The sequence below is a fragment of the Acromyrmex echinatior genome, chromosome 10 (assembly GCF_024713525.1).
Source record: "Acromyrmex echinatior isolate Ae372 chromosome 10, ASM2471352v2, whole genome shotgun sequence".
NCBI classification, from domain to species: Eukaryota; Metazoa; Arthropoda; class Insecta; order Hymenoptera; family Formicidae; genus Acromyrmex; species Acromyrmex echinatior.
In genome coordinates this window covers 2,919,230-2,939,773 of record NC_141861.1, presented here as the reverse complement: position 1 = coordinate 2,939,773, position 20,544 = coordinate 2,919,230, and the positions used below count along the sequence as shown (strand labels likewise).

The following is a 20,544-nucleotide window of genomic DNA, read 5'->3' as shown; positions in this document are numbered from 1 at the left end:
ACAATTGGTGGGTGTTATGCAAAATTAAGCTAACCCGCTAATTTTAAGTAAATGAAGTCTAAAATATACAGTCTTGTTCCGCTGATCCAGCTACGAGTACCACTTTTTTTTTTATTTTGTCGATTAACATATATCCTTAGCGGACTGTTTGACCGATTTTCGCAACGAGAATATTTTCATAGAGAAATATATGGTTGAAAATGAACAAATCAGAAAGATTATATCTAACTAGAATTCTAATTATTTAGGACTAGAATTCTAATAAATTTAACTAAAAACTTCTAATTGGTTTATTTTCAATCAGAACTTCAATTAATCTAACTGGACATTTTCCTCAATGTGGTTCCGGGATCGATACTTCAATATTCTTCTCACCATCCGGCATCCTTCGAGGATTTCAAGACGATAACATAAATGCAGTCTCAAGAGAGAGAGAGAAAGAGAGAGAAAAAGAGAGAGAGTTCTCAACACTTAGTAGTCACGTAAAGCAAACGAGCGACTGGTTACGCGATTGAGGCTCTTCCAAGACACGTCCGCTATATATGTTAATCGCGCATGATCATATAAATATTCAAACATCGCTGGGCTGGACCGCAACTCGAATGGACCTCCAACGTGCTACTGGTGTGGACTACCTTATCTAAATATCCACACTACTACCTGTCGCGCATAGATAATTAACAATGAGTAACGACGTACAAATCAATCGTCTTGCTCGCTGGCGATCGGCGATGGTACGCGTAAGAATGTAGTCCTCCGGCGATGTTCATTCTCGAAACTGAACGATTAAATTAGTCATGAAAGCTCAATCTAATCATTAAACTTAAAAATTACCACCGGTATTTCAGTTTGAGTTGCTTACCGAAATTATATTGATTTAATGATTGCTCTTGAAAATCAATCGACAAGACATATATTTATTGTTTCCGGTATAATTGCTTGAACACTTGGATTCATCGAAATTCCGTCGATCCCTGTTTATCACTCGATAGAGACACTCAAGGAAAAATGGTTGGCTGCATCTCAATTATTCGGCGAGATTCGAGAGAGCGTTCTTACCAAAAATTCGTTTACGAATGCCAATTCTGAGGAAACCAGTTTTGCCGACTGGCGAACGTGATTGGAGTCACCGCAAATGCATACCGGTCCAATTTCATCGAACGTGAACCACAAGGATTCTTATATTGTGCGGGAGGATGCAACTAATTTATGAGACGAGACCGCAATGTTAACTAGTGTCACTTACGAATCTCTCCTTCGCGATTTCGAGGCTAACGACTTGTTCGCACATACTAGTGCGGTTTCATTTCCTTTCCATTTCTGTATTTCTACTTTTCTTTATTTATCTTTACGCGAAATATGTAGCAAAGAATCTTAACAATTAGTCGTATATGAAACAAAATAATTAAATAAATTATTTTGGACCTTAATATTGGCCTAATTTGTTCTTACACGGAAAGAATGGTTTTACTAAAATATTTAAAAAATGTAAGTAGGTACAGATCTGAAAATAATTTTGTTAAATTATTAAAATAATTATGTAGGAAATTCAAGCATGATGAGCAATGCTGCAAAAAGTTTTGACATTTTAGCAATCAGTTCGAGCATTCTGCATAGTTATTTTGATAATCTAATAAAGTTATATTTATTTTCAGATCTATATCCGCCTAAATTTTAGATATTTTAATTATTTTTTTCCATATATAATACTTAAATAAATTTTTACTATGATATTAATATTTTTCTCGTTGCATATCCATTTAGCCTGTCTATTCATTTTCTTTAGACAAATATTCTCGATGACGTTCTTTGTATCGAAGCGATCTAATACCAGGAACACTACCCGACACCGCCAACTTCGCCGGACTCGATTTAACTCGCTTAAGTACTCGGAATGGTTATTAATTATCTTCGTGCAGACGCGTCGGCTAATTGGACGGCGTTGTATGCATCTAGCAAGCGAAACGAGCGAGACGTGAATTTTGATTCATCTCGGATCAATGCGAGAAAATCATTGTCATCTATATCACGTAATTTTTCTCGTTCGCGAACTAAATAAGAAAATAATAAAAAGTCCATCTCTCTAGAAAAACTACAAAAGAAAAATTGTTTCAATGAAATGAAAAAAGTTACTTTCAAAGATAAGCAAGAGATATGAAAAACGTTAAAACAATATAGATATAAGATAAAAACTTTGAACATTGAAAAGATACATAACAATAGTAGAAAGTTAAAATCATTATTAGAAATGTGACGTGCACGATATTATTTAAATATATTATAATATATTTATTACATTCTAAGATTACGATATTATTCCATTGTTGCACTAAAAGTTGGATATCTCGAGCAGAACAAATAACGTCAAAATGATGTTGAAATGAATCGTGACTGATTGGAAAGTTTTGATTTTTAATACAACTTAATCATTTTACAGCCACTTTAATGTCTTGATAATTAATTGTGTGAACGTTTCTGCTTGAGATATAACAGAAAACTAGATTCACAGATAAATTCCCCTCGGTCCACTATGGATCATCTATTTTTTACGAGGAAGCAGAGAGAACACGGTTGACCATGGGAGAAGAGATAAACGGTTCGTTGAACGTTGGTATCTTGCGCCCGTCGTCGAATGCATGTCGATGAGGCAACGAGCGGGCTTTCGCGTCCATTGCACCGTGAGAAATCGAATTCCCTGCGCGCGAATGTGTCGCGGTCGCGTGCGGAATTTCGATGCATCGCGACATTCGCGACGCACCCCGGTCGTGCCCGTTTGTACGAAGATGCGACACTCACGGAGGATAATGGCGGACGACGTGTCAACTATCCATCCGACACTCTGACGAGGCAGACGAGGCACTGTAATGCAACGCGACAGGCACATCTGTAATGCATCGCGTCGCATTCTGCTATTTGGATAATGCCGGGCTTCGTCGCGGCCCTCTTCTTGCGCGCCGGCTTGTTATTACGAGAAGTTCGAGCGTAGAAAGACAATACGAGGACAATCAGAGGAATTGGAACGCAGCAATGAACGCGCCGTTCTCGGTATTTACCGGAGATTGAGATACTTGAGACACGTATATTATCCCGTTATAATTGTTTTTCTATTGTCTTTCTATTTAGAAAGTATTCGGAAAAATTGTCACGTATAGTACATTTCGCGTGCACTTTTTATTAAAATAAAACGGAATGATATTTAAAGTAATTTGGATCAATCTATCTGAACAATTGGATTTAACGTAGATCTAAATTTGTATCTAAACATTTAGATAGATCTGAAAATAATTTTGTTTAGATCATCAAAATAACTAACCAGTCAATATTTTTACGTCTTAAAGACGTATAAAAGACGTTTGAAAGTCTCAAAGTCATATTTTAAGACGTAAAATTATCAGAAAGACGTCTTTAAGATGCCTTATGGCGTTTTTTGTGACTTCTTTAGGGAGTGTTTCAAATATCCTGTATTTAGATGTCTTAAATTATGACGTCTTTTAGACATTTTTTAATTTACAACTTTGCCGTAAGCCATAAGTTGTAAGTGACGATGTATCGGCCATAGAATCTACGCTTTTAGCTTGTAAGAATTGGCTTTTGCTCGATTCGCTTAAGTCTAACGGTTAAAGCCTAAAGATCGCAAAAACAGTTTAAAGTCAGAAATTATTGTCACTTAATCTCTTTTAACTTATGACTTAAGGCCTCTTAAAGTAAGGTTGTGGACCGAGACTCAATTCGCTTAAGTCTAACGATTAAAGCCTAAAGACTGCGTAAAAACAATTTAAAAAGAAATTATTGTCACTTAACCCTTTTCGACTTATGACTTAAGGCCTCTTAAAGCAAGATTGTGAACCGAAATTTATAAGACATTTGCAACCTTTTTTGTATGTCATTAAGATATCATAATGTTTTCTAGAAAATATAATTTTTATACGCGCTTATACAATTTCAGGTTACATTGGCCATATCAATATTTACACTGTCAGTATTGAAAATCTATATAATTACATGTAACGTTAACTATAGATTTTTAAAAAATCTATAATATTACGTATAATTAGAGATTTTCAGTATATCAAAACACGGCCGTTCTTTATTTATATTTTTTATATATTACATATTATATATACATATATAATATTATTATATAATACATATATAATATATATATATATAAAATATATATATATATACGTATTATATAAAGAGAATCGGTGGCAGGCTTGATTTGCTTGTGTAAATCTCGTTTATTTTCTTTCATAACACAATCACCTGCTGGATCAGCAAGCAATGCTTTTCTTCATTTTCTCATGTTCTTTGTCTAATTGTTGCTTATAAATCGCGTAAGTCTCCTTTTCATTGTTCAGCGCTCGGAAATAACTGCGTGCATATCACTAAATGATGCGATACTGTGATCTTCAATGAATCAAGACTGTAATAACGTAGATTCAAAACTAATGCGTGCTCTAGGAATCGCAATGACAGATCATACTCATCGACCGCGTGTAGAATTAGTGATATATCTCTTAAGGAAAAGACCGACTGCCGAGACATTACTGATCATTACATAGAAACATTATAGGAAATTGCTAGGAATATTACTGGGAATCGCACAGACGTATTATATTATTGATACAGTTACACAAAAGTATTACTGCCGTGTGATTTTTTTCGCACTACTGAAATATATTACTACTTAAATATTATACATAAGTTATACGCAGTAATATATACATAATAATGGCTGCGGTCAGCAGACTCAACAGTTGAGTAAACGCTCGCTATTATTGATGTACTCTTCTAAATCATCCAATCGGACTTTCAGATCTAGAAAAATATACATACATAGCAGATCAACGCTCACTCAATTGTTGTTGCTCATCTAGATCTGCTTGAAATTCCAATTATTATGACAGTCTTAAAAAATTATTTTCAGATCGATATATACATGTATTTACTAAATTTTTAAATACTTTAGCAAAATTGTTATTTGCTTGACGGTATAAAGAAATTATGTAATAACACATATCTTATCGTAAATATTATTATTATAATTATAGCAATATAATTAATACTGCATTATAATTATTATTTTAATTAGTACGATACGATCGATAGCTTCGCCGGTACCGCGTGTCTAGTTTCCCACTAGCTACCCTCATGAGGGACGTCAGCCGTTACCGACAGCGTATTCTCCGAAGGGGTGTCGAGCGGCGCTGGAAGCGTCGTCGGGGGTGGCGTCGGAGCGGGTCGCGCGGCCGCCAACAGCGGGTGGCAGGTACCCCCTGCGCGTGGGGAAGTGAATCGTAAAATCATCCGGACGAATAGACCAACTCGACGGAAGGAACTGCCTGCGGTGCCTGTCATATGGAGCCGAGCAACGGGGCGGTGTGTTAGGCGATCGGCGGTGTCCCGCTTCCGCGGGACGAACGCGCGGGCCTACCACGAGAAGAGCGCGAATGATCGATCCGACAGTCCGGTGAGTGCACAAGTATCGCGGAAGAGCGCCGGAAGTTCGTGGAGGAAGGAAGAACGGAAGAACGGGGGGGCACCCGGCCACGCGCGGAAAAGATAGACCGCAGACGTTCGGCTTCCGAGTGCACGCGTACTGATCAGTGCGAGGGACCCAGAAATGGGTCAACCCAACCCAACAGTGGCCGTTTTCTCGCGCGAGTCACTCGGTGGCCTAGTTTCATCGGGGGCGAGCAAATAAAAAGAGTCGCGACGCTCCCCCCCTCCTCTTTGTCTCTCTCTTTCTTTTTCTCATCCCCCTTCATCCGCGAGACGGCGGCGACGTTACATGCGTCTCGTCGTCGTTGCCGACGACGCCGCTGATCGCGAGAATCGGCCTTCCATCTATCGCGAGGAACGAGTTATGAACTACCACGAACCTCCTGCTGGCCTTCGGCTGGCGAGAGTCCATCGATTTACTCGCCGCTCCGACATCGCGATACGGCATTAGATACGGCTGATAGCCGTGCCGTTGCGAGGGTGAAATCGCCGGAGGTGAGAGAAGCCCTTAAGTGCAGCGTTTGATTCAAATGTACGGATGATAGTGCTTCGATCGGGAGGAACGCGGTTCTGGAACGGTTCCAGTCCGACTGTCGATTACTCCGAGTCGATTGTACTGCAGTGGTATTAATTGAAGTCGATCATAGTGATCTAATAGATTAGGGGTGCTTTCCAGCAAGAGTTGTGTCATCTGTGTCTCTTGCGGGAAAAGACCACAAGTTCAGCGATTACCCCGATATGTTTTGTATCAATTGTCGAGTTTAAAACACCAGCAGAGGGAAAAGATTCTAGAAATAATTCATTACAATTCGCTAACTACTATGTTGTTAGCGTATCGAAAACTTTATTTCATGGTCGTCGAAAAGGATGTCTCCCTGTTCGATCACGCACCCGAGGGAAAAAGAAAATGTGAGAAAAATCGAACGATACCGCGCTACGGTTAAATTTCCCAGGTGTTCATTCGTATATCACCACCGTGAACCATTTTAAAATATCACGAAGAGTCCGTTGAAACGAATGCTTCTGTTGCTGGTGCTTCGGGAATTAGATTATACCGATAGTGTCAAATAATGCATGTTCAGCCTCACTGTTCCATTCAATTGAATTAAATTTGATCTTCGATATTCGATATTCCGTCCAGAATGCGGCAAAGAAGATTTGAACGATCGGATTCCTTTATTCATTGAATCAATCAACTAATTAATGTTGATCTCCCGTGAAATCAGTTCCGTAAGATACGAATCATCGGAAGTTGCGGATTTGCTCGCTGCAAGATATTCAAGATATTCTATATCGATTATCGGAAGACGCTAATCGAAATCGCACGCATAACGTCAAATTATTCTTCGTAAACTGTCGTATATGCTAATCCACTATATCGTAAATGGATCTAAAAATCACATCTCGAGACCTCACCCTCGTTGCATTATCCTGTTTATCGTTTGATCGCATTTCTACCTAACTTCTTTACTCTTTCGAAATGAATGGGATAAATAGATAAAATCTACAGGAAAGAGATGAAAAAAAGTAGTTACGATAGAATAAATAGCAACGATTCTTGTGTTCCAATTATACATAACTATTTCTTAATTAATATTAATACACATTGATATTGTAAAGGTGCTAATTATTTATAGTTTGTATTTTACGAATATATAAATTATATGGAATATTTTTATAAATTTTATATATACATCTATTATTTATATTATTATGTATAAATTATTTTTATAAATTATTCTATTAATTATATTATTAAATTTATTGTGTACGTGTGTTACTATAAAAAATACATTATTTTTAATCTCATCAATATAATCGAGGACGTTCAGTGTAAATACATGATATTTACGTAACGATTCGCCGTAATTCCATTCGCCGTTGCTACATCCCTCCGTTATTTACTTCGGAAATGTCGAATTAATCCCAGTTACTCGCATTGCGGATAGCGCGCGCGAATCGGTGTTAAATTTACGATCGGCAGTACCGGCACCATAAATCCTCGTACTTCCCTTAATGATGTTCGACTGAATTTTATGTGATAAAGGATCCGGAAGGCCGCTACCTCGGACACCCTGAAAATGGCGTCCAGTAAACCGCCGGAGATGAATTACACGTGCGAGATTTGCGGCCTGGAGGGCTTCAACGACGAGGAAATGCGGTCGCACATGGTGCAGTATCATCTCCAGGGCGCCGCCAACTGCCCGTTCTGCGACTTGGGTGAAATCTCGCCCACGGAGATGCTGGTCCACGTTAACAGCGCTCACCTGGATTATCTGACTCCGAGGTACATTAGAATGCATAAAGTAACACTGTTCTTTTCTTGCTTCTTGAACATTGCATCTTTCTATAAAGTGGAATATAAATTTCTTTTAATTCGTATTGTTACATTTATAATATCGCATTACATTTATAATATTAATAAAAAGTGAGACAAAATCGAATAAATTCATTAAATTTTATTTTCACGGAGAGTATTACGTAATTGTAAAAAATTATTGCGTTAAAATCGTTTTAAATTATTGCTAAAGATACATTAAAAATAGATAGTATTTTCCTTTCGATTTTTCCTAGTCAGTTAAACTTTTACTATTCTACTACTTTCTATTTCGTAACGTGCTTGATTACGAAAATAGATGGTCTCCATTAGTTCAATCTCCTATCCAGTTTTACTCCATCTTCTTCTAATAATAAATAAAAATGATAATAATAGAACAGATAAAAATATAAAAGAAATTTATTTTTCCAAGAATGTTTCAGTAAAAGTTCAACCATAGGTCTATTCGCGTTGTTAAAATTCCCAAAATTTTCGCATTTAGAACGAGATAAATATATATTCGACTGGATATTAAAGAAAGAGAAAGTGAAGATTCTGAGGATAAAAGATGCAAGCAACGCGAGCAGACCTAATGCGAAAAATGTTAAAACGAATAATAATCTGATGAATATCGTTTAGTTAATTATTCTGTTGAGTGTAAATCTCGACCGGAAATCTCTATGTTTAGCTGAGAACCAGATTTATCTGTGTATATATCGCGGATTTTAATCATAACGTTTTCAATCAGCTAAAATCACATTTATTCGAGACAGCACCGTCTATTGAACGTGTACTGTCCGAGATGATAATTACTTGAATTATGCTTAATTTTATCATACATACATTAAGAAAGATGAATCCCAAAATAAATTAAAAATATTATCACTAATCAATAATTTTCTGCAAAATCTTGTATTATAATGTTTGCGATTGTAGAAATAGATATATTGTAGAAATAACTTTTTAATTAAGATTTTCGACGATTATTATTCCTCGATTTATTTATAGCGATTTTGACTGCGAACACTGGTATACACACACACTGGTGCATATTAAAATCGTTATACACTATGAATGTTGACCTTTCGAATGTTTTTATTATTTCATAGCACGTCTTTCGCAACGTTCGGAAATGACTTTGAAATTACAAATATACATTTTTTTGTGTAATAAATCACATTACTATAGTTATAATTTAATCTGCAAAATTGACTGCTTTATTGAATATTTTTCGCATCTCTTCAATGTAATTTTAACTTTTGCTCTGCTTTTTTTGTTATGTTCTATCAGGTATATTAATTATCATCATACTTGATGACGATAATATTACAATTCCATGAGTATATAATACAAATCATTTATCATGACGTGAAGAATTAAAGGTGCTTTTCATGCTGACGTTCGACACTCGTTTTCAACATCAAAATAGGTCAAAATAGGATACATCAGAGAGACTCAGAGGGAAAGAATGATAAACTGCTTTTCCTTTAGTTGGAGCATCAAAACTCCATAGACATAAAAGAGATTAAAGAAAACTGGTCACGTGCTCCCGTCCTGATTGGACGTGGACAGTGAAATGCCTTATTCACGTGACCAGTTTGCCATTCTCTTCCTCTGATACTCTTTAAAATTAATCAAAATTTGACAAAATTGACGCTAGACAATAAAAATGCGTGTGTGAAAGTGTATAGCATCATGCATGTGTAAAGATGCTAATGTCAAAATTGATACCACGTGATCACACTCACGCTGCTTTTCAGCGTTTCATAAAATGGTATTATTTGTATTTGTACCGACAATTACACCACCTGATCCCGACAAATTTGTCGGGTCCACTTTGTGTACACTTGTGCAGTATATTGAGTCCAGATGCGACACTGGAGAAAGACTGCATCATTCGACCAGCCGAACACACCAGTTGCATCGATACCGAAATGTGCAGTCAATCATAGTGTATCTCAGTTGAAATCACTATGAGTTTAAAAACAAAATTATCAAAACAATAGATTGTATTAGAGATGAACCTGTTTTTGTATTTATTTAAATACATTTTTGCGGCAATTAAAATATTAATTATAGCTCAATTATTATTATCATTTATTGGTATTATCATTACCTACATTATTGACGTGACTAAATCGTTTAATTTCTATATACTACTTTACCGACTGATAACAATATTACCATCAGGAAATCATCGATAACTGATATTTAATTTCCCGCCAACGAACCATATGATCAGATAAAATTAGAGCGAACTAAACCGAACGATTTCAAATACCTGTCACATGTTACGAATCGAACAATACAGCTAACAGTGTATTGTCAACAATCTATGAAACAAAATACTGGCACACATACTTGGATGAATTTAAAGAAGTTGCAAAACCCATCTCGACGAGATAGAACCAGAGAGGTTTCTCTCTGACAGAACAAACGTGCAAGTGTCAGTGAAGCTGTACCAGATTTATTCATGTGGGAAACGAGGAAGCGACGACGCGTCGAGGAACGCGAGAGGAATTTGTTGACCGAAATGTAATACGTGCTTTGTAATACGGATGAAGTATTCCGACAAGTCGACAATACTTATGACATTCGTATCTATACGCGCTCGTGCATGAATATTGTTTGACTCGCTTTATTGCTCTCTCTTGTAGTCCTAGTGGAGAGAGATCGGCTAAGGCTGTTACTTGTATATATTACAGCACCCCGGAGAATGATATGATGGCGTTTATCGACGATGACTCGTTGATGGATGAGCACAACAGACGCGACGAGTGTCGAGCGCTCTCGCCATCCATGTCTCTGCGACCACCTCATCTGCAGAACGGCTGGGGTAGCTCTGTGAGTCAGCGCATCAAGCAGCAGCAACAGCAGCAGCAGCAGCAGCAGCAGCAACAACAGCAGCAACAACAGCAGCAGCTATCGTTGAGAAAGCCGATCCAAGTAGCAAGTTCCAACATGAATAACAATAACAACAATAACAACAGTAACAACACTAACAATGCCAATGCTGGTAATGGACACTGTTCAGATTATAAGTCCTGTCCTTTTTAATTAAATTTTTTAAATAGCAAAATGTATTAATAATTCGCTGGCAGATTGACAGCAAATTTGATCATATTTCTACTGCAGATTCAAAGCCATCTGTGTGCTTATTAAGTTTAGAATCTGTCGATAATCTATTGATATGCTGTGTCAGCAAAAATTGAGAAAGTGCAATCTACGTGCACAAATAATTTAGCAGCAGGCTTTGTCCTATTTCTGATAGCAGTTTGTCGATATTGTTAGATATTAGACTCTATACGAAATTTGTTGCTCTCTTTTGCTATAAAAAATTAGCATACTTTATTTAAAATCTATCTTCGCAAACTTGATTATCTGGTACTTGCATAATTCATCTTTTCTCTTTTTTTTCTGTGAACAGAAGAGGAAGAAAAATGAATTGTGCAAGATGTTTAGCTAAAAAGAACAGGCCTTACATTCGATTTGAAAATGTAAATGAAAATTAACGTGTTCTTCTTGTTTAGTATTAGAAGGTGCAGCGGGTCAAGGTTCACCGCTGCGTTCAGGCCTAAATCTGCAACTACGCTCGCACGCTTCCCCAAAACTTCCAGTGCAGGAGTGTCCGATGTGCCCCTACAGTTCCGACAGTCCACTAAGGCTGGAAGAGCATATCAATCGCCAACACTTTGATCTCACCTCGCCGTCCTTCCCGCCAGAATCGCCGCCATCGCGGGACGGAGTCTTCAACTGCCCCCTTTGCGTTACGTCTTTTCCGAATTCTTCTGATCTTGAGTTACATGTCAATATCGAGCACAAAGATATACTTAGGTACGCATTCACGTGCAATATATTTAAGAGGTAATAGTGAATTAATTATAGAACACTTATGATAATTGTTTAACGATGATTTATTTTTGTTAGCCCTGCAAACGGAACAAGTTCACAATCCGATACGGCTACTATCGGTAGCGACTCCACGCCTGCCTGTCCAGTATGTCTTAGTACATTATTTAAAAATAATGACGACCTAATGGCACACATCGAAGAACACTTCAACAAGAAGAGCACGCCGTCGCCCGTGACGCCAGATGTGTCGACCGACCGTATGCTAGCGAAGGACATGGAGAGGAGAGAAAAGGAAGTAAGGAAATTACGCGAACAGCGCGAATTCGAGATGCTGAGAGCACAGTATGGTATGGACAATCAGGGTAACTTCAGAGAACAGAGTGTCACTAATATGCAGCGGGCTGTGTATGCGGGTGAAATGACGGTGGCCGATTTTTTCGAAAGACAAATCGAACTTAGAGTCGCCGAGAGTAGCGGTATCGATGACGGCAGTTCTTGTACGCGCGGTACGTGCGATTTCTAATATCCTTTATGCAAAAGTGTCTAACTTTATCCAAGAAACTTGGCATTATTTATTCTCTTACAGGGCTGGTCCCGAAAGTACGAGCCATTAGTCAGGCTTGCAGTAATGTAGTGAATACCTGGATGTGTTCCACTGTGGACCATTACGCATCAACTTACGGCGATAAGGGCTGGGGCTGCGGTTACAGAAATATGCAGATGCTAATCTCATCTCTCTTGCAGCACACAGGATACAACGATCTAGTTTACAAAGCGTGGAGCTCCGGTGCCGGTGGCAATAGTTCCACGGAGAATCCCCTGCGTAGCTCCATGCCATCGATCTCACGATTGCAAAAAATGATCGAGTGGGCGTGGGCGCAGGGGTTTGATATCCAGGGCGCGGAGCAACTCGGCGGTAAACTCGTTAACACTAGGAAGTGGATCGGCGCCACGGAGGTATTCACGCTGCTGTCTAGTTTGAGAATAAAGTAAGTTCCATGAACGTGATTGGTCGCCAAGTCATACGACGCACACTTTTCTTTCCCTGACTTCGTAGGTGTCAACTGGTGGACTTTCATAGACCTACCAGCGCAGATGGCGGTCATCCTGAATTGTTCAATTGGGTCTTGCAATACTTTCAAAGATGCGAAGACTTCAAGCCACCTCTTTATCTTCAACATCAAGGTAAATGTTTTTCTTTTCGCGTATATTTTTCTGAAGTTAAAAACCAAACTAACACACTCAAATAAATTTAGGGCACAGCAGAACAATCATGGGCGTGGAACAGCTAAGGGACGGTTCAATAACCATGTTGGTGTTGGATCCGAGCCATAGTCCACCGCAAATGGCGCATTTTAATAGTACGAGTAGCGCGCCCGGAGCGATGAGGCTCGTACGGAAATCCACCGCAGCAATGAAGGCCAGACAGTATCAAGTTGTGGCTGTAACCGGTACTATGGATACAGAAGCGCAATACCAAGTAATACATATATAGGCGCCTTCAAATAGTCTCCTTATTTATTTAATAATACGACGCGTTAATCTCACTTTCTCGTATTTCTTTTTTTCAGCAAAGTAAAGTATTACGATCAATGCGAGTTCCTCAAGACAGGTGAGAGTTGCTGGTCCGAGAAATAATCAAGCCTCGGGCAAAGACTATAGACTACTGCCTCAAACCAATCTTATCCAATATCCTTGAAATTACGTGACCGCGATGTCCTATGTTCTTCTACCGCTAGCAGACTTATTCCATTGTAGTATATTATACATAGTTGCAGATCTCGTATTATTTAACAATATATTCTTGCATCTCTCTAGTCGTTAACGATGGACTGACTTCTTGAATCATTGTGCCCGCGCGAAGCCTGTGACGCGGTGAACAATTTTGCGGAGCTAATATTTAAATATCAAAAGATGGCTCTTCGTCGCGTCGCTGTAAACGAGTACGTAATCTTTTTCTGAATGGAGAAATACTTAATTTTAAATAAAAATTTGTCGTGCGCGTAAATTTCTGCGAAGAGAATTATCAGATTTAAGGCGGGGTGAAAAGCCCGTGGGAACATAGTGTTAAATCGATCGTCATTTCTTGTCCAAAATGTTCTGCTCAATTTTCGTCGCACCGAACAGGCTGTGCTAACCCTTAGTCGACCAATCGCCTTGTACCGATCGGTTGCACCATCGAAAAAGCCGTGGCAGAGCTTGGAAAACGAGACTTTTTCGTAGCTGTGATGCTGTTATCAATACGACGCTAATCATTCACATCTAACGGATACACTCTTGGAAACGCTCCAGAATCAACACGGTGTTCCCAGCACTTGTCTCGTTCTACAACTTACAATCTATGACAAAGATTTCCATCAAAGCGTTGTCGATTTTTAGTCAATATAAAAAGTGCCGAGAGCCGTACGGTGCATACCTTACGACAAGTTTTATATAACAATATGAAAAAGATATTCTTTGACGCATTTTGATTGCTAAAACGCTTCTATAAAAGAATCTGGAGTGTCTGCAAAAGTGATCAAAAAATCGCATTTTCATATATATTATATATATTATATACTATATACATACACACACACATACACACACATACGCCACATATATTACACATCTGCACATTCTTCGTTATATCGTACTTCACCTACCCACACATAAAGTACAACTACTTTCATATTAATTACAAATATTCTATTTAATTATCCTATTGACTTTAGGCTACTTATGTCATAGCTCGTAAGTCCAACGCAATGCTGTGAATGAAAAGATAGATGAAAAAAAAAGTCCATTTACTTGTTATTTATATTATACACTTGACGGTTATGTGAGTTAGTACATTCTTATTATTACTCTCTTATCATATTTCATAAATTGTACTGATATATATCTAAGATCTATTTATTATAGTTAAAAATATATTTGTGACCATTCTATGAGGACGCGTGATGCCTCGTGGGATCGTCGCGTCGTTATTTTATAGCTTCGATATTTATGATGCACCAGTCAAATGTAAGTTTGTCTTTCAGCCCAGTAGGACCACGTCGCAATAACATTATTGACTGGCTGTAAAAATTGTCAAAAATGATAAATTGCAATTATAGTATTGAAGATTTCGCCATATATCGATTTAAGAATCTGTTCATTATTTGGAGTGTTCAGGGAAACCAAGCTGTGGAATTGTTATGCAAGAGTAAAACCTTCGCATTAGCCACACATCAAATTAAAATATATGCTTTGTTAGAATTCCCAATATATGACTTCACTCCTTATTCTCTTATCCTATGCCAATGATAGCAAAAGGAAAGGACCAGCTTAGATTGATAAATCTTAATAAAGAAAAAAAAAGAATATAATTTTATTTCTCTCTCTTACATAGTTACATTACAACAGTCTACCTCATATTTCTTGAAGCTCATTCAAAATAAGTTATGTGTATTACTTTTTAGAGCTTCATAAACATAATTTAAGTTTTATCAAGTCTAAAAAGAAAATTATTTACAAAGCATAGATACATAAATATGTATGTAAATATGCTTATAACCTGAGACTTCTCAAGATTCTTTGCGGAATATGCCTTTTATGACAAAGTCGTCTCTTTGGTATAAAGACATTTATTCTTCTATGTTTTATATATTAAATCCCATTGATCGCATACATGTTTTATGCGCTTCTATGAGATCACCGCAATTTTCCTCGCCCTTTTCTATGATACTGAAAATATAAAACATGACTTTACAATATAAAACCTGTATATATATATAAAATGGTATTTCATAAAAAAAAAATAAATGTTAATTTTCTTGAATTAATTTTAAAATGAAATATACGTAACTATTGATAATAGCTATATTAAAATATAAATTTAAGATTTCCGTTCAATAAACAAAATATTAGGTGTAGTAAAAAGAAATCCATTATTTTTCCAATAAATGGCTTTAGTAATCTGTATCTCGTCTACGCGTGATATTAATATAACAACATTTCTAACCTAACACAACTTCATATTCATGATTAAAAAATTATGTTACACACCATGCGTCTCTCGCTTTCTTAGTTTCAGGACAGGCGCAGCAAGGTTTCAATTTCTTCTTTTCTTCTGACTTTGCTTCTATTTTTGTTGCAGAGTTACCCATTTTTATTAATTATAAAAAACTTAACAGTCTCACAATTTTGTAGCAATTTCATACGTTAAAAATTGCGTAGAAATACGTAGAAATGTCTTAAGCGCCTCTGCAGTAAATTTCGCAAACCATGTATAATATAACTTATCGATAATCAACAATAAAGAAAATTATATTTTTTATAGCAAATGTAAGTTGAAATAATAAGAATTTTAAAGAAACAAATTACGCAAGAAATACTTATTATTGTAATTTAATATATCTTAAATGTTTGTATATTCGCATCTCATAAAATCAGTTATATTTGTTTCTAAAAATTTAAATTGAAAAATTTGAAATGAGAATGTAATTAATAAATCACTTCCTGTATAATAATATTATCGTGATACTTTTTTTTTTATTGGTTTGTGTCTGTCGTTAAATTTGCTAAGTAATTTCACAAACTATTGGTAATCATGAATTCTATTTATAATATATATATATATATACATATATTGTAACGTCAATTACTAACAAATTATATGTAATTAGCAAGAAATATATTCAACAAAGATAATTGCATTTATCAATTCCAAGATCGAATATTTTTCAAATTAAAAAAAATTTTTCACATTATCAAAGAACTTCCTTTTTTCCAAGAATATCCTTTCAACTTTTCAAGAATTTTCTACATTGCCAAAAATAGATGGAATTCCCCAATGTTTTAACAATCATACATTGTGCATGCTGACACGTATACGTTACTCACGCGATACAATACACGAGACTTGAATAGCATATCATTATTAGAGTACGCTTATTTACGTACACAACTTTAAACAAAATTACATTAATACAAATATCGTGGATATTTTCCATCTCTACAAATAATCTCCCAGCAAACGAGAATGAATTGAAATGAATTGAAATAGATTCAGATTTTCAGAAATATTGATTCACGAATGTTAAAATGAATGCTTTTCAATCCTGAATGCATTTTTTATTCATTTATAGGAATTGCATGGAGCTCTATCTCTATGCTTTTCAATCTAAAAATAATATTAGCTTTTTCTGTGCACAACACACACATTGTGAATACTGTTCAATTCAAAATTTTGAATAGGAAATGCAATTTTCAATCAAATTGCATCCAATTGAATTTAATTGAATCCAATTGAATCCAATTAAATCTAAAAAAAGTATTTGCTATTTAAAATACGCATTCGGATAGAAAAAAATTTCAATTCATTTTAATCCATTCTCATTTGCTGGGCTTACAAATAATCTTGACATCGATTCCATTGTCATTTCTCACTGGATATTGTTTTTTTGAAAAATATTTCCAGATTTTTTAAATCTATCAAAAATTTTACAAGTGTAAAATTAACGAAGTTGAAAATAAATAAATATATATTATAATCATGCATATGGCTCTCGATTACCGCATTTTAATTCACCTTAATCCGCATCTGCCAATCGAATATTGAAACCTTGAAGAAGCAGATGGTGTTGGGAAGAAGCACAATTACGTAGCAGGTGTATATTGTCGAGCGTGCGCGACAGGTGAAGTGCAGGAAGCTTTAATGTTGCTTGTTCACTTTTATATAAGATCGTCATCGAACTTTTGAAAAGCCATGATTAAAAAACAGAAGATATCAAGTAAATACCAATAAAAAGTGGCATAAGGTTTACTGTTTTTTTATTCCTGCACTATAACATTATAGACTGCACTTAGATCTCTCTTTTTCGTTTTCGCTAAAACCAACATATACATACACACACACACACATATATATATATATATATATATATATATATATATATACTCTTTAAATTTTAAAAATATATACTAGTTGGGTTTATAGAAAGTAAAATGATAACATCAATGTTATAATTTTGCATTCGACAATATAACTGTTACGTATAATCATGTATTCTATTACATTTATGAGTGTTTTCCAGCGAGAGACAGATGATACAATATATGTATATAATACAGTGAATTATTACATCTTTGATGTGTATCAGTGTTAAACCAAGATAAAATGATTACAGTATTGCAATGTGTTTCTTGATGGATAAGTAAGCACCATATATTGTTGAGTGCAAAATTATTACATAGATTTTATGTTATTTTTTAATTAGTATCAACTGGAACACACGCACACTAAAGATATACAAAACTGTAATCCACATATCTTGAGATTTAAAATCTGTTTGCTTTAATTTCAATACATTCCATTCAAATGTGATCGAAATCGAGTTGATCCCCAAGGAACATCAAGTCAAGAGAAAATCAAAATGATTTTATTTTGACATCATAAAAGATAAAATGATTTTTATTGGCGTTAAACATTAAAATAAAATCTTTTTGATTTTTTTATCGATTTTACGTATCTCTTGAGTCGTCGTGGATTTTATTAGCAGGGAATTTTATTTGCGCGTGAAAAAATCTAAGGACGATTTATTTCGGGCATCGACGCAGTCAGGAAGATGCGTGCAGAATACACGATCGATCGTTCCATCATGTCCCGGTATCGATCATTCGTTCACGCGTGTGCACGTGCGGTCGATAGGAATTAATCACTTCTCATGCTTCGCGCGCATGGTGCGTCGCTTCATCGGTTTTTCCCAGGACGACACGATTTCCGAACCGATACCTCTTCTTCCTCGTAAATAAGATCCGGCGCGGTGGAAGGGAACGACGAATAATTTCGCCAGATGAATACTGAAACGGCCGTACGTCGCACCTCTACAATCAGCGTAGCTCTGCCCTCGGCGAGTACATATACTCCTCATGACGAGAATACCACTTACGAGCGACCGTGAGACCACAAAGAGAGAAAAAGGAAACAGAAGCAGAAGTTCGGAGTCACGTCTTTCCCCGACACGCGCACCTGTCCCGAAAAGTAATCAAATGATTTTTCCGATTTGTCCCAAGGAACGATGTTCCTTTATGTCGGTGACCGTAAATCACGCCGTAGTGTCATAAAACTGGCAGACTATAAAGCAAATCCCAGTTTCTTCGCACTTGGCGATCCTTCCGACCGAACTAGTTTCGGAGGAGCCGATTAATCTCGTTGGCAGGAATTGACTCAACGATGGAATTGACTGACAATGAACGCATCGATCTCAATTATATCATAAGATGAAGTTAACAAATATAAACTTTATAAATAATTGTAAATGAAAATTTGATAATGGCTCAATAAATTTGATCCATTCTCGATATGTTTGCAAGGCGCGGTACTTCCGACCATTGTTTGACTTTATTTAATTCAAGACTATTAAAATTCTTATTGTTGAAAATCACAATACTTGCTTTCTCTGACGTCAAATAATTCAAACATTGTATCTTTTGTATTATACTCGAAACAAAGCTTAATTCCATTTATAGAATCGCGTGACAGATATAAATACTTCAAATTCATTATATAAATCTTCATCGGAAAATTTAAAATGATTCTCAAGTATAAGTGGCACTCTTGTGAGTTCACTGTGTCCTCTCCTTGTGAGTATAAAAGTGAAACGCAATTGTATTATAAAATATGTATTTTACTGAATAGCACATTAAAGTGTTAAAAATTCTGCGATTTAATCCGTTTTATATTTATATTAACACACATCTTTATGTCGATTTGATATGTATGACTTCAATGTACACAAAAGCGTATAATCAATTTTTTTAAAGTTTTATTAATCCACTAATTCAAGCAAGTTTCGCGTGTCATTCCTTGATTCAGTCATTTTTTTTCGTATCGATCGATATCCAATTCCGTAAAGAATAAGGATCGGTAACCATCACTCTCACACATGAAGTATAGCGTTTCAATGTCAGCCACAGGAAGTAACTCGATACAGTTGGCTTCTGAACACGTGCGGATGATGTTTAAGCAGAATATATGGTCGCCGACCGGATGGGATTCGCACGATTAAGCGTTAAGATCGGCTTCGACGATATCGACGATATTGGTACGAGCCAAGTATATTGATTCTATAAAATGTACCTTGACAAATGGATGTAACACATTTCACGAGCGATTGAACTCAATAATGATTTATTATAACTTAAAAATATATTTAATAAATATATACATGATTTATTAATCAATTAAAAAAAAATGATTTATACAATATTGATGTCGAAATAAGCGAGGCATCACTGCCCAGCAAACGAGAATGGATTAAAATGGATTGAAATTTTTTTCAATCCGAATGCATATTTTAAATAGCAAATACTTTTTTTGGATTTAATTGGATTCAATTGGATTCAATTGAATACAATTGGATTGAAAAACTGCATTTCCTATTTAAAATTTTGAATTGAACAGTATTCACAATTGTGTTTGTGTGCACAGAAAAAATATTATTTTTAGATTAAAAGGCATAGAGATATATTCCATGCAATTCCTATAAATGAATAAAAATGCATTCAGGATTGAAAAGCATTTATTTTAACATTCAATATTTCTGAAAATCTGAATCCATTTCAATTCATTCCAATCCATTTTCGTTTGCTGGGTGCTCCAGCGGAAGGTTGAGGGTCAGCATGAGAACCACTAAGGAGCAGAAGGGCGCGTGCCAAGGGTTCACATCTGCCGCAGTTGGTTTTGCATCCCTACGTTCCTTTTTAGAAAGGGAAGACCGCCACCATCGTCAGCATCGTCGTTTCACGTGTGTGAGTCTCTAGTTACAGAAAAAAAGAAAAAAAAAGGGAGGGACGTTTCCGCAGGAAGCACCACAAGGATCCCTCTTTCGCCCCTCATCTAACGT

The 20,544-nt window shown here is 36.2% G+C and overlaps 2 protein-coding genes across 3 annotated transcripts; one reads left to right on the top strand and one right to left on the bottom strand.

Moving 5' to 3' along the window:
* Positions 1-5,194: 5,194 nt before the first annotated feature.
* On the top strand, positions 5,195-14,921 carry LOC105143758 (zinc finger-containing ubiquitin peptidase 1). 2 transcript variants are annotated; one of them, XM_087410204.1, is made up of 9 exons: positions 5,195-5,473; positions 7,553-7,792; positions 10,528-10,838; positions 11,353-11,656; positions 11,750-12,180; positions 12,261-12,663; positions 12,732-12,859; positions 12,931-13,154; positions 13,246-14,921. In XM_087410204.1, the coding sequence occupies exons 1-9, from the start codon at positions 5,454-5,456 to the stop codon at positions 13,288-13,290; spliced, it is 2,106 nt and encodes a 701-aa protein (XP_087266330.1). In that variant the 5' UTR covers positions 5,195-5,453; the 3' UTR covers positions 13,291-14,921. The 2 variants fall into 2 exon arrangements, with proteins under 2 accessions (XP_087266330.1, XP_087266331.1); XM_087410205.1 differs by lacking the exon at positions 5,195-5,473 and adding an exon at positions 5,544-6,000.
* An 81-nt stretch (positions 14,922-15,002) lies between these two features.
* Positions 15,003-15,909, bottom strand: Cox17 (Cytochrome c oxidase copper chaperone COX17). Its single transcript, XM_011052229.2, has 2 exons — positions 15,704-15,909; positions 15,003-15,382 (listed from the first exon to the last, which is right to left on the bottom strand). Exons 1-2 carry the CDS (start codon positions 15,802-15,804, stop codon positions 15,298-15,300), a joined length of 186 nt encoding a protein of 61 aa, XP_011050531.1. The 5' UTR covers positions 15,805-15,909; the 3' UTR covers positions 15,003-15,297.
* Positions 15,910-20,544: the final 4,635 nt, after the last annotated feature.